Source organism: Oxyura jamaicensis, chromosome 25 (genome assembly GCF_011077185.1).
Source record: "Oxyura jamaicensis isolate SHBP4307 breed ruddy duck chromosome 25, BPBGC_Ojam_1.0, whole genome shotgun sequence".
Lineage (NCBI taxonomy): Eukaryota > Metazoa > Chordata > Aves > Anseriformes > Anatidae > Oxyura > Oxyura jamaicensis.
Window position 1 is genome coordinate 1302201 of NC_048917.1, and position 14091 is coordinate 1316291.

The 14091-nt window shown below is 63.1% G+C and overlaps 1 protein-coding gene across 14 annotated transcripts in view; it reads left to right on the plus strand.

Moving 5' to 3' along the window:
* Positions 1-14091, plus strand: part of MEF2D (myocyte enhancer factor 2D) — a 69521-nt gene that overhangs the window by 33636 nt on the left and 21794 nt on the right. For 13 of the 14 annotated variants that reach the window (XM_035346725.1, XM_035346736.1, XM_035346731.1 and 10 more), the window contains exons 3-4: positions 8967-9249; positions 12989-13192. In XM_035346725.1, the coding sequence (XP_035202616.1) occupies positions 9196-9249; positions 12989-13192 (258 nt within the window). In that variant the 5' untranslated portion in view covers positions 8967-9195. Of the gene's footprint in view, positions 1-4079; positions 4102-8966; positions 9250-12988; positions 13193-14091 lie in introns of those variants that run through there. The other variant, XM_035346729.1, reaches the window with a different exon arrangement.

Sequence of the window (14091 nt, forward strand, 5' to 3'; positions counted from 1 at the left end):
AAAAAAAAAAAAAAAGCCTTGTGGCCGCATTTTCTTTTTCCTTTTTTCCCTATTTTCCCTTTTCCGAGAGGACTTCCCCCCCCCCCCCGGGACCCCCCTTTACCCACAACACTTGTGCAACCCCGACGGCTCCCGGCTGCCTTCAGGTCCCGCGGGTGCCCCCGCCGCCGGGTGTGGGAGCATCTCCGCAGCTTCCCCGCACTCGGGGGGCTTCGGGGGCGAGCTGGGCATGGGCACGGGGCCGGGCGGTGACTCAGGCTCCTGCTTTCTATTCCTGGCAGGGCCAGGAAACGCGTCGGGAACGCGGGCGGCGTCGGGCTCACGGGGCCGTGACTGCAGCCCGCGCTCCCAGCGCCGCGTCCCCAGCGCCGCTGAGCCGGGCATCTCCTCGCGTTCGCCCCTGCGGCTCGCTGGGGTGGCCGAAATTGCGGGCCCCGCGGCGTGCTGAGGCTTTTCGTAGCCTGGCCGCCCATCCCTCGCGGAGTTTTGGGGTTATTTGCATTGTTTTGGGGTTATTTGCATTTCCCGAACGCCCTCGGGGAGAGGCGTGATGTGACGTGGGCGTGCGCGTGAGCAAGTCACGGGGACACCCCGGCGAGGAACGGGGACGGGCGTTTTTGGGGTGCAAGCAGCCGTGTAAACGTCTCAAAAACAAACCCTAAAGCTTTTCAAAACCCAGGGATTAGCTCCAGGGCCGTGGGACACGGATGGGGTTAAAGCAGCTCCACGTTTGCCTTCCCCACTAATAGGAAACACACCGCAGCGGGGCTGGCTGGCGCAGCCAGCGGCGGCCTTCGGCACGGGGACCCTGCACGGTTCGGTTTGGTTTCGGCTTTCCAGTTTGGCCCGGCTCGGCCCCGGTCATCGCCTGCAGCAGGGCCAGCTGCAGGGGGCGGGGAGGACAGGTTCTGTGTCGGGAACGGGAATGGGAACGGGAATGGGAACGGGGCACTTGAGAGCGAGCGGCAGCAGCTGACGGCCAGCTGTCTCCGCGAGCCGGGGCCGGATCCTCACCCCCCAGGCCGGCCTGTGCTGCCGCTTTCGCCCCGAGGAGCGAGGGCTGCGCGTGGACCTTTGTTCCCTTTACTCCCCAGATAGCTCTGTCCGGTGGAAAGCTTCCACCGAGGGGCTGGGGAGCAGAGCTTGGGGCTGGAACCGGGCGGGGAGGCGAGCGGACGTGCCGCGGGCTGACTTGCGCCGTGAGGATGGGGTCTGGTGGCCGGGATGGAGGCGCAAACCCGGCCCTGGATGTTCCCAGTGCTGTTGCCCGATTTCCTCCATCCTTTCTGGGGATGCTCCGGCGTGCTCTGCCCCAACGGGCATCCAGCACGGCAGCAGGCTCTGCGTTCCCATCGCGTTCCCGGATGGCACGGCGCAGCAGCAGCCGCTGGGGCTCGTGGAGTTTCCCCTGGGTAAAACCCACCCTGGGGAGAGATTTGTCCTCGCTGCCGCGGGGGGAAAACCCGGCCCCGCTCCTGGAGAGCCCCAGACTTTCCTTCTGGGCAGGTTTCGCCCTCCTCCCCCTGCAGAATCGCGGTGCGGAGCCGCGCTCCCGTGCTCTGGTCGAGGTGGGGGTCTGGAGGCAGGGGTGGTGCCCACCAGGCGTGTTGTATTTTGGGATTTTCGAGCCATCAGCATCCTTCTGATGGCCGTCGGAGCTCGCTGGGCTGCACCCAGGGGTGCACCCTCGTGCTCAGGAGCAGAGGTTTGGGTCCCTGCTGCACCCTTCTCGCGGTGGATGCCCGGCGCTTACCGTAACAGGCGCTGGCGCCGCGCGGCGCCGCTCCGCCCCAGCTCCCCCACCCCTCGTTTGTGTGGCGCTGCACGGTTTCCCATTCGAGAGAGAAAACCTCAAAGCGAAACACCGAAGCGTCGCCACGGCCGGGTGCAGGGGCTGAGCTGCCCTGGAGGGGAGCAGGGCTGGGTGACCCCAAAACTGAAGCCGCTTTGTCCCCATCCATCCCCTTTCAGCCCCATCCATTCCTCCTCTTCCTTCCCCATCCATCCCCTTTCCTCCCCATCCATTCCTCCCCATCCATCCCCTTTCCTCCCCATCCATCCCTGTTCCTCCCCATCCATTCCTCCTCTTCCTTCCCCATCCATCCCCTTTTCACCCCATCCATCCCCTTTCCTCCCCATCCATTCCTCCCCTTTCCTCCCCATCCATCCCCGTTCCTCCCCATCCATCCCTCCCCTTTCCTCCCCAAGTCCTCGACCCAAACTCCCCACTCTTGCTCTGCTTTGGGACCCAGCCCTGCTTTTGCTCCCCCCCCGCCCCGGCACGGGGACGATTTGACAGCCTCCCGCTTTCCATCCTGGCTCGGAGCGCAGGATCCATCCCCTAACTCAGCTCCCTCTCCTTCTCTCCCTTTTTTTTTTTAATGAGTCAACCTCTCATCTGTCATATTAAACCTCCTCATTACCAGGTATCTAAATTTTGCTCTGACAATAGTGACAGGGGAAGCTGCGATATCATTGCCGCGGCGCATGGCTACGGGGAGCTGGCAGGTGGTTATTTCGTGCCCTGCAGGGAGCCGTGGGGGTGGGCGACGGAGCCGGATAATGGGCTCTCGCTTCCCTTCATTTAGAAAACTGTACTTAGTGCCGAGGGAAAATTACCCCGCTCCCCAGCGCCGGAGCTGGTGACGGATGGAGGACGGGAGGGAGGCCAAGTGGCCTCGCGATGGGACTCCGGCATCGCAGGTGACGGCGGGTGCGCGGGGTGGGTGTGGGCCCCTCCCCGGCACCATCCGTGGCCCCGACAGCGCCCGCGAGGGCTGGGTGCCACCTCCAGGGGTGTCACCGCGGGGATGCCATCTCCGGGGGTGCCACCGTGTGGGTGCCACCGCGGGGATGCCGCCGCCAAGGTCGTGCCGCGCAAGGTGACGGCTGTGGCCGTGGCGAAACCCGTCCCGTGCCCAAGGGCGCTTCGGAGGTCGCTTGGCAAAGCTCTGCCTGGCGCGATGCCTCCGACCCGTGGTCCCCTTCCCCCTCCCCGTGGGGTGACTCCTCGGGGGGCGTCCCAGTCCCGCGGGTGCTTCCTCCCTGCAGCCGCCTTCTCGCCTTCGCACAGCGCGAGCGTCCCTGGGTGGCTTCTGGCTTTCGGCCAGCAAAGCAGGGCCACGGGCGCGCCGCTGACCTTGTCCGGGGGGCCCCCTCCCCGCTTCCTTCCCCTGTGTCCTTTCCATTTAAGCGGTGTGGGCAGCCACAAGCCTCCGTCGGCTCCGGCCGTGCTGGTGGGATGGGGAGGGTGAGAAGGGGACCCCGGGGACATGGGCGTGAGGGCACCCCCAGCTCGTCGCGTCCCCTTCACCTTGCGCCCGGCGTGACGCTGGCGCAGATGAGCGCAGGAGCTGCAGGGGAAGAGAAAGCGTGCCCCTGGTTAATGCTCTCCCCAAATCCTCTAAAGCCCCCCCCCCTTGAACGCTGCTTCTCCAGCCTCGTTTAAGGGCTGCGCTTTTTTTTTCCCCGGGCTCGGCCGCTGTTGGCACGGCCCGCGGTTTTGTTACAGCTCGGCGGAGCCGGCGGCGCGGTTGGCATCTGCTTTTCTCCAGAGAACGCCTGAATCTGGGTCAGGAATATATGTATCTTTTCAAATTCCTCGGGGGCCTGATTGAATCCAGCCTCGATTCTGCTCTCTGGAGCCTCCCGAGGTCTGTACCTGCAGCTGGTGGGACGGATCCTGCGCCGGCGGCGGGGCCGTTTTTGCCGAGCCCCCCCCCGGGAACCCGCCCGAGCTGGGCGCTCGCTGCTCCGGCTGCGCGCACCGGGCGTCGGGTGCGCGGGAGGGACCTGCCCGCCCGCTCGCTGCCAGGCTCCTCGCCGCATCGCATCGGCTCTGCACCTGCTCCAAGAGCAGGATTCGGCCCCTGGGAGGGCTCGGGCGAGCCCTGCAGCTGTGCTTCTGAGCCAGGTTTGCTCCGGAGCCGCGTTTCGGCCGCCTTCCTCTCCCCTCCCCCTGCCTGCATCTGGAGGCTCGGCACAGGAACCCAGATAGCATCATCCTGAAACCAGAATAGAAGCTTTGGAGGAGACTCGAGCGTGTTTGTGCGGTTTTGATCTCGGTTTGGAGATAAAGAGGTGCTAAACAATGCTGAGCTGGTGAGTTAGCCCTTCGCACGGCGCGCAGCGGGGCCGGGGGCGCGCGGACACGCGGTGCCCAACGGAGCTGTGGCCGTGTCCTGCCCGGTGCCACCGTCCTGGGCGAACCCGCGCGGGGCGATGGCTCGCTGGGGAGGTGATGGCGAGCACGAAGCGGCGACGTTGCAGGAGGAGGAGGAGGAGGAGGAGGAGGAGGAGGAGCAGTGCCAGCTGAACGCCAGCGCCGTGCGTTAGCGCCGGGGGCTTCTCGTCCCCTCTTCCCCACGGGAGAAGGAAGCGGGGTCCCGCGGATCCCGAAGCCGGCAAGGAGGAAATGAAAAGTCCTTGGTGTCAGCGTAGAGGATATGTAAAAAACAACAATTAAGGCACAAAAGGCCGGCCCAGCCGTCAGCGAGAAAAGGAAACAGGAAGGCAAGAACTGCAGCTAAACAGTCAGGTTCAAGAGGTGACCCGAGCTCGATCCGTAGCCTTGGGAGGTGGAAGTGCAGCCCCGCGCCTCCGCCGGTTCATGCCGTGGTGAGACCGAGACGCGCGATGCTGCGGGCTTGGACACCTCGGCTGCGCTTTGCTGCTTCGTTTGCGGGTGCTTTTAGGGCTCTTTTGCCACGGGAGAGAGCCCGGGGGTGCTGCCAGGCTGCTCTCAGGGCACTGCGTCGCGTCTCCCGGACTCGGCTGCTTTTCCCAGGGGAAGCTGCGGGTTCGGCACCGGGTGGGGGCCCTGTGCTGGTGCCCGCACAGCGCCGGCGCCTCCCTGCCCTGACCAGAAAAGGATGCCCCAGCTCGAAGGATGCCAAGCAGGGATAAACCCATCTTTGGGATAATTCCTCCAAATCCTCGTTAAAGGGTGGCTTTGTGCTGCGGGAGCGGGTGGTGCTGGGGTGGAAAAGGTGCTGGCTTTTGGCTGTTGGGGTTTTTTTTTCGGGGCGTGCTTCCCTGGTGCCGCTGGTGCCTCCACGTTGCCGCTTGCAGCGCTTCTCCTTTCCTCGTGCCTTGCAGGAGGTGGGAATCAGCCTTTCTCCCTTTAATTTGGGATTCAATTTTGGAGTTAATTTGGGCATTTTCTGTGCCGCTGGCAGGCGTTCTCCCTCCCCGTTCACCTCCTCCACCAGCTGAGCAGCGCAGGGCCCTCCAGCCTCTTCCCAGGGGAGCGCTTTTCTTCTTGTCCTTCCTCTCCAAATTTCCTTCCAGATTTTGCTATCACTTTTCACCCTGCTTCCACCACGGATTTCTGCCCTGGCGCCCCGGGGAGCGCGGATCCGTGAGCGCTCCGGGAAGGGCAAGGCCACGCAGAAGTGCAGAGCGGGCAGCACTTGAAAGGAAAATAAGTTGTTGATTTTTTTTTTATTTATTTTTGGAAAGGATACGATTATTTGCCTTTGCCTTCCTATTCCGAGGGCTTTGGGGTTCGCCGTTTTGATCTGGCCTTTACAGCTGCGCGGCCGGCGCTTGGTTTATTGGAGCTGACATTGTGCTGAGCTCACAGTGACTTCAGCCAGGAGGCAACGAAAACGCGATCAAAGCGCGTCAAAAATAGCAAAGCGGCCCCCAAAAGTGGCTGCCAGACCCTGAGCGCCCCCGCTCGCTCCTAGGGCAACGTGGGGCTCTTCGGGGGGGGGGGATGGAAAAGGGACGGCGCGAAGGACCCCGCTGCTCGTGCAGCGCCAAGGGAAAAAGGCTTAAAAATCGGTAAAATGGGCTGAAAATACGGATAAAGGGTCAGGAATGCGGGAATAAACTCGGGGGAGATGGCAGCTCTCGTGCCTCCCCAGCTCCTGGGCTCAGCACCCCCCAGATTCCTTGTTTTGTGCAAACACCTCCCAGCTGAGAGGCTTCTGCTCCTCTCCTTTCTTCCCCCATTTGCAAAATGCTAACTCTGCTCCCTCGCCCGTCTCTCCAATTTGAAGCAATTTGCTCGGAGCCGGGTATGAATTACTCAGCACCGAGTTAACCAGCACCTGCTCGCAGTTAATTGGCATGTGTGTTAATTGCCGTGACAGTCGTGCTGGTGCGAGCGCGCGAGGGGGTGCCGGGTGGGAGGGATGTGGCCCCGTCCCAGCGCGGCTCGCGGGGGGCAACGCCAAATTTCCCCCCGGGGTTTTGGGTCCCTCTGATCCTCGCAGCAGTTCCCAGGTGCCCGTGGTTTGCCGGGCCGAGTTTTGGGGCCGTGGGGATTCTCCGGTGTCTATTAAAGGCTGGGCTTTCCCCCCCGGTGTGCGACTCGCTGGAGTGCCGTGGCTTGGGGACGGCGACGTCCCCTGGGCTTGGTGGGCACGTAGGGTCGGTGCCTCCTCATCCTGCGATGGAGCGAGCCTCGTTTCCTTGGAAAACCAGGCTGAGGAGCGAGGAGCTGCTGTCTCAGAAGGGCAAAAGGATGGATGGGTCATCGGGGATACCACTCGGAATTAAAACGCCCGAGGCCCCGCGCGTCACAAGTTACTGAGGAGTTTGAACTCTCTTTAAAAGTCCCGAGCCCTGGGTGCTCGGGAACCTGTGTCCTGGTGCTTGAGCCCCCCCCCTGAGCCTGCCGGAGGCTGATGGGAGCCCCCAGTGCTTTGGGGTGGGTGACTGGGGGCTGAAACGGTTTGCAGGGAAGGAAGGGACCCGCCGGCGAGGTGCGCGGTGGGACCCGGCGCTCGCTCCGCATTCCTTGTGCCTGCAGATGCTGCTCAGAAAGTGGAGCCTGCGGTCGGGGCTTTCTGAAACAGCCACCTGGCCAGGAAGCTTGAAAGAATACCTGGGTTTAAAAATACCTCGGGGTGGGGGGTGGGGGGGGGAAGAAACCCTGCAACGCCCTAAAACCCCACCGGGAACATGGGGAGAAAAGGGGTGAGTTTAAAAACCTCCCCGTGGGTGAGCTTGGAGAGCGCCGCTTGTGCTGCTCTCAGTCCCTTCCCTTCTCCCATCGGAGCCCCGAATTTGGCGTTTTCCTCCCCGGTGCCGGCTCTGGATCCTCTCCCCTAGGGACGAGCAGGAGGAGCAGCATCCTCGGGGCGGCGTGGGCGAGCACAGGGCCGGGACGCGCCGTCCCCATCCGGCCGGGGCAGGCTCCAAGGAACGCGGTCTGGTGGTTGAGAAAGGTGATTTGCGTCGGGACACCCGGGTTTTATTTGCGGCTCGGGGAGGGGAGCGTGGTTTTGGTGAGAGAAGCGCGAGCAAGGCTCGGGGCAGGGCTGGGCTTTGCTCCTCTCGGCCCCGGCTTTGTGAGCGCCGCGGAGCTCTTGGCTGCGACAGCATCCTGTGAAGGAGTCCCACAGACGAGTAACGTTAAAATCTGTTTCCTTTCACTCGCTTTAAATTTACGGCCCGTTGTTCTGCAGTGTTTATTGTTGCTGCTGGAGAGTTCCTCTCTGGTTTGGATAGCAAACCCGCCGTCGTTTTGGAGGGTTTCTCCGTCCAAGCGCTGCGGCAGAAGGAAAGAATTAGCGGCCTGCCCCCGGGTCCGGATGCGGAGCTGTTGCTGCTTCGTCCTGCCGCTGGCGGTGCCGAGGCTGGGGAAGGTGCGTGTTCTCAGCCAGCTGAAGGAAACGGCTCCGAAGGGAGAAGCTGCAAAAAAAAAAAAAACCACTTTGCAGAAAGCTCCTCCTGCTTTTCTCCAAGTCCTCGCGCCGGCCCCTCGCCTCCCCGTGGAGCTGGGAGCGCGGTGCGCAGCCCGGGTGCGGCGTGCGCCCTCGGAGAGGCGATGGCACCCCTGGCACCGGGCCTTGCTCAGCCTCTGGTGCCCGAAGCGGGGAAGATTCAAGCAGCAAGCGGGCCATCTGTCCTCGTCCCGTTGGGGTTTGGAGGAAAAGGGGCTTCGGTTGTCCTCTGCCTCCCCGAGCAGTCGGGCTCCTGAGCGCTCGCCTGCTCCAGGCAGCAAACGGTGGGGAAAATCTTCTCCCTCCCCTGCCTGGTGCTCAGATCCGTGCCGAAACCGCTGAGCGCGAGGCACGATGAATAATCGCACCAAAAAATAAAAAAAGAGGCGAGTGAGTGACTCACAAGCCTCCACGAACCCCGAAAAACAAGCGCGGGAGCGTCGGGGCTGCTCTGGGGTCGCAGTGCCCGGTGAGGAGGCAAAGGATGGGGCGAAAATCCCCGTGGGGCCCGGGGTGGGGGCTGCGGGGTGGGGCGGGGGCAGGGAGGAGGCTTTGGGATCGTGCCTCCCGGAGCCAAACCCAGAGCGTTTGGGGCTGCCAAAGCGGAGGCAGATACGGGGCTATTTTGGGACTGGCTTTTCCCTCTGTCCGGGCCTTGGCACGGGGCACCGTGGCGTCAAAGCGCGACGTTAGCGCTGCCCCTTGGCTGTGCCAAGTCCACCCGTGCCGCCCCTCCGCGGCCCGGCGTTTCACCGAAGGGGTCGGGCTCGGAGCCGCCTCGGCTCCCCCCCCCCTCCCCCCCTTCCACCTTCCTTCCCCCCTGGCCCTGGGCAGGAGGTTCCCGTGCCCCGGTTTCGCGGTATTTTTTTGGAAAGTAACCGACTAAAGACAGCTGAAAGTGCCAAATCGAAGCTGGGCGCAGGAATCGGAGCCGGGTGGAAATGGCCCGAGCTAATCAGCAGCCGCTCCACTGCTTACGAATTTATTAAGAGGGGGAAAAAAAAAAAAAGATCCCAGAGGATCGCAGAGGGACGGCGCTGTGCCCCCCCAGTGCCTCCGTGCCCACCCCCCCCGGCTCCTTGCCCTCCTTTGGTGCTCCGGCTCCGTCCCTGGGCGTTTCCAAGACCAGATGGGACCAACGCGACGTCCCCGACCCCGTGCGATGGATCGGAGACCTGCCGAGGTCCCTCGTCCCCCAAACAGGGCTCCGGGGGCTCCCGGTGGGGGGGGGGGCACAGCCTGGGCACGGATGGGTTGGGGTCTCACTCCCTTCTCTCTCCCTCCCCGCAGGTTTCTGACGGCTCAGCCCCACCGGACCCGGCCGTGCAGGAGGGTGCCATGAACTGAGAGCGCAGCGCCCCGCGGCTCGTCGATTTGATTTTTTTCCGTTCGTTTTTCGTCGCCTCCCCCCCGCCCCCCCCCCCCCCCACGCTTTTTCATGAAAGCCTTTTAAAAAGGGGGCTCCTCTTCGCCTCCCCTGAGCCGAGTCGCCCCGCTGCGGTGAGGATTTCCCGAGAAGATGGGGAGAAAAAAGATCCAGATCCAGCGGATCACGGACGAGCGCAACCGGCAGGTGGGTGCCCACCTCCCCAAAACCCCTTTTTTCACATATTTTTCCTGGGTCCCGTTTCTAGAATCCCCATTTCCACCCCCTGGGGGCCGACCTGTGCTTTACTCTCCTAACCCATAAGGTAAAGAGACGGGCGAAGCTCGGCACCTGAAGCTAGATGCAGGCCGCTTGCGACAGTTGCCCAAAATCGAGGCAAATAGCCCCATTTTCTTGGGCCGGCCGCAGCCGCCTCCTGGAGCCTCTCGTGCCGTTTCCATCTAAGTGCTTTTCCAGAAAAGCGTCTCCTCCACTTAGCTGCTGCTTTTCTATTTATTTTTTCTTGCAGAAAATTTATTTTGTTTGACATTTTCCGTGAGGTTTTTCCAACAAAAAACAGCCACAACAAGTCTCCGTTTTTTCTGAACGCCAACAACCCAAACTATTTATTTTTATTTTTTATTTTTATTTGCTTGAAAACTTCTAACTGCCCAGGGATCTCGTCGTGTCGGACTTGTGCTGGGCTGAAGCCAAGCCGCTGCCACGCGTGCGCGTGAGTGCATGCGTGAAAAACACAGGCGAATATCTTCAAATTAAAAAAAAAAAACACAGCTTTTTCCCTCATTTTTTCTCTTTTTTGAGCCTGCCGGGTGGAGCGGCAGCGCTTTGCTGGAGCAGGTTTGCCCTGGGATGGCTCCATCGATGTTTCACCCCGTAGCTGTGAGACTTCCAGCTGCAGGTGCCGCAGCGTGCCCCGCTCCGCTTCTTTCCTGCTGCTTCGTTTTCCCAAGAAAAACCCCAAAACCGTGCCCGCGGTGCGTGCTGCTGGCGCGTAAAAGGTGGCAAAAGCGGCAAAATCCGCGGAGCCGATTTATTGCTCCCCAGCTAAACAGGGGAAAACCGCGGGTTCGCTCCCTCGCGGCTTTATTTGGTGGTGCTGGGGGGGACAGGATGGGAGCGAGATGGTTTCGGATGGTCCCAAACGCTCGCGGCGCTGCTCGGTTCCGCACCACGCGGGGGCACGAGGGGCTGCTGCGGGGGATGCGCCGGCGCTGCCCGGCGTTGGGTGCGCGCAGCCGGTTCCCGGCGCCCCGTGGGAGGCTGAAACGAAGGACAAACGTTTGGTCACCCTGGGGCTTGGTGGCACAGCCCGGCCCTGCTGTAGAAACCATCGGGAAGGGGAAGAGGCGGCTCCGTGCCAGCAGCCGAGGCGGTGGCAGGCATTTGCGGGGCGGCGCGGAGCCTCCGGCGGTGCCGCGGCGTTGGCCAAGCGGGGAAGCGGCTTCGCGGGCTCGGGTCTCCGGGCTCACGAACGCCCCCGTCCCGCCTCGTCTCGTTTCTTCCCCTCCTTCTCCTGCTGCTGCTGCTGCAGGTGGGGGACGTCCGTGCTGGCGCCTTGTGCGTGGCTGCTCGGCGGAGCCAGCTTAAAACCATGGTGAGGGCAGGCACGGGGAAGGGCTCACTCTCGGCGCTGCGCTCCGGGGTTCGGGGAGCTCGAGGCTGCTGGATTACGCGCGGGGTTTCTTGCTGCCAGCTCAGATGGAGGGCCCGTGGTCACAGCCTGCGTTGCCCGGCCGGATCCTGCAGCCTGGCAAGGAGAGGGCTGCAGAGGGGGAATATTTCAGCGGCACCCATGTCCCTGCTGGGGTTGCTGCTCCCTTGGGTCCATCAGCAGCCGTCCACGAGCCCGTGCGGAGGAGCCCGGGATTACAGCAGAAGCCAAAGCCCGGGGAGGAAAGCGAGTAAGAGTCACTAATGTCATTAGGGGAATTACTGGAGAGGATTTGCCACGACAGATCAGACCATCAGCCCTTCAGGGCCAGGCTGCTGACTCTGGCAGCGGCCAATATGGTTTGCATCAGGGGAAAGGCAAAAAGCCGCTGGTGGCGCGGGGCTGTGCGGGGCAGTAATTCCTTCCTGACCCCTTCGGTGATCGGCTTACGCCCCGAAGCTTGCGATTTGATGACCCTCTTAGCCTTAGAAGGTTAATTCTTGGAGATGAGGCTCGCACCCGTGTGCGCCCCGGCCCCTGGGCTCGGCTCGGCCAGGTTTGGGGTTTCTCTCCCCTGTCCCCGGTGGGTGTGCGGGGCGGTGGTGCTGGGGGTGGTGGCACGATGGGGCTGGTTAAAGGGCAGATTTGTGCTTTCCTCTGCGGGGCACCGAGACAGGGGGGTGCTCCTGAGCCCTGTCCCCCACCTGTAGGGGCAACATCCCCTCGTCTGCAGAGCCACGGGGGTTTCTTCGGTGCTTTGGGTCCTGCTGGTGGCTGCTCGTTTTGTGGGTTCATTCTGAGCCCCAGAGCAGGAGGGGGGGGGTCCCCACGGGTGTTCGGAGCCCCTTGGCCCTCGAGTGTCTCGAGCGAGGCCGGGCTCGCGCGGACGCCGGCCACGTGAGCGCACGCTCGGAGCCGCTGGAGCGCCGGGGTGAGGGGGCGCACGTGGCGGGGAGCAGCGGGCGAGGCGATTAGAGCTGAATCTCGTTAATGCTTAATCATCCCCAGGAGATGCGGGGGGGGGGGGCAGGCAGCTCGCCGCGCCGGGGCTCCCCGGGCTGTGCCGCAGCCGGCTCGGCGAGACGCGCTCCATCCATCCGCGCCGGGGCGGACGGGGAAGCTCGGGTGGCCTCGGGCTCAGCTCTTTTACTCCTCCAAACAGAGGCTGGTGGAAGCCAAAGCCTCATCCACGCTCGTCCCGCCGTGCTTCGAGCTGAAGCTGTTGGGCTCTGGGGCCGTAACGGGGTCGAGCCCTCCCGTGCCCGTGGGCGGCGATCCCCGGCCGTGCCCCGGCTGCTGCCTCACCCCCAAGGGCAGCGCTCGAAGCGTTGCGGGAGCCTCCCTGCCCCTTCGCTCCTTTTTGTTCCTGTTTTTTCCCTTCCTGCTCAGGGAGCTTTGGCCAAGCATTGCGCCTTTCTCCAGCAGTTTGTCTCTGGAGGGTTTCGGGGGGGGGGGTTCAGCGTTTGCTTGAGGGCGCCCGGAGCATCTCCGTGTGACCCAGCCCCAACCCGGCCAGCGGGGTCCTGGTGGGGCTGGGTTTGGGCTGTGAATTGTTTGGGTTTGGAGCTTGTGCCCAGCTCCCCACGGCTGTGGCCACCTCGGTGCTGGCTCCCCTGCTTCCTCCTGACCCCTGCACGAGGTGCTGGGGGGGGGGCTGTCGAGGTGGTAGGGGGCACCTCGTTGGAAGCCGGGGCAGGATAGGGCCGTGGTGACCCCCCTGGCAATGTCACCAGCAGGGCAGGGAGGTGGCATCAGGAGCCAGGTTGGAGTGGGACACGCAGAGAGGCCAACCCCGAGGCCAAAAGCTTTGTTCCCAGCACCCCTTTTCTGTGCCGGGGGGGGGGGGTTTGGCCCCCGCTCCGCTGCTCCCAGGGTCTGGGGCTGTCCGAGCGGCCGCGGCGAGCGTGGAAGAGCTCTGTGCCGCATGAATGTTGGGCTGGAAAACAAAAAAAAAAAACAACAACCCTCAGCCCCCGGACAGATGGTAGCTCTGCTGGGGATTTTGCTGAAATTTCTTTTCTCTTGATTTGGCAATATGCGATTTCCAATGCTGATAATCATCTCCGTGCTTGTGAAGTGTCTGCCTCGCACCGAGCCCAAAATAGGCATCGGCACGAATCCGCTGGGCCGCGTGAGCCTGCGGAAGAGGGAGGTGAGAGGGGAGAGCTCGGGGTGGTGGTCCCCGTGGGGGACCGAGGACAGGAGGTGTCCCTCTGCCCTTCCCTTTGGTTTCTCCCCCGGTGCTCATCCCGAATCCTCCCCGCTTGCTTCCAGGTGACCTTCACCAAGCGCAAGTTCGGCTTGATGAAGAAAGCCTACGAGCTGAGCGTCCTGTGCGACTGCGAGATCGCCTTGATCATCTTCAACCACTCCAACAAGCTGTTCCAGTACGCCAGCACCGACATGGACAAGGTGCTGCTCAAGTACACCGAGTACAACGAGCCCCACGAGAGCCGGACCAACGCGGACATCATCGAGGTGAGGCCGGGGCCGGGGCCGGGAGGAGGCTGGGGCCGGGAGGGGGACGCGCAGACGCCCGGTGCCGGGCTGATTTTGCCTCTTTTTCGGTTGAGCGTGCAAAAATCCTCACTTCTGGGGGGCGGAGTTGGAAGCCGCCTGGAGCTGGGTGCTGTTTTAGGGTGCACGAGGCGCGCTTTTGGGATTTGCTTTGTGGGATCTGCCTGTGGTGCAGGCGAACCCGGGGTGGTTTCGGAGGCACCTCCCGGGGCTGTGGCGCCGGCCACGTGTCTGCAGCCGGCGCTGTTCCCCCGAAGCCGCTCCAGGTGCTCACAGTGGGGTTGCAGGACACCAGGACCTGCCTCACCAAATAATTCGGGCTGGGAGGGACCTTGGGGTGCCTCTGGTCCCTCCCCAGCTCAGGGGTGTTCACCGGGCGCCCCGCTGAGCGGCGATGGCACGAGGGCACCGCGCGCTCCTCGGGGATGAGCCGCGTGTGGGCAGCTCCCGTTTACGCCTGGGCAAATTCAGACAAACGCAAGGGGCCGGCCGGGTAATTACTGACATTACAGGCGGGCAGGAATTAACACCCGCCGAGCCGTCAGGCGGGCGAGCAGCAGCAGATCAGAGCGATGCCGCGGGGGGCACGGGCGCTCCCCGGCACGGAGCCGCTCGGACCTCGCGCGGCGAGGCCCCGAAGCGCTGCAGGGATCGTCCTCCCCCGCCGCTCGGACCTGTCGCTGCTGCCTTTGAATCCCTCCGGTGCAATTCAGCAGCCTCAGGCTTTGATTTCGTGAAGGGAAAAAAAAAAAAAAGCCCACAGCCTAGCTCACGAATCGGAATTTTTATTATTTTTTTTTCTCTCACCTCCCCGAAACGTCTCATTTCTGAGCCGTCCTCTGCGCCAGCAGCAGCACCTG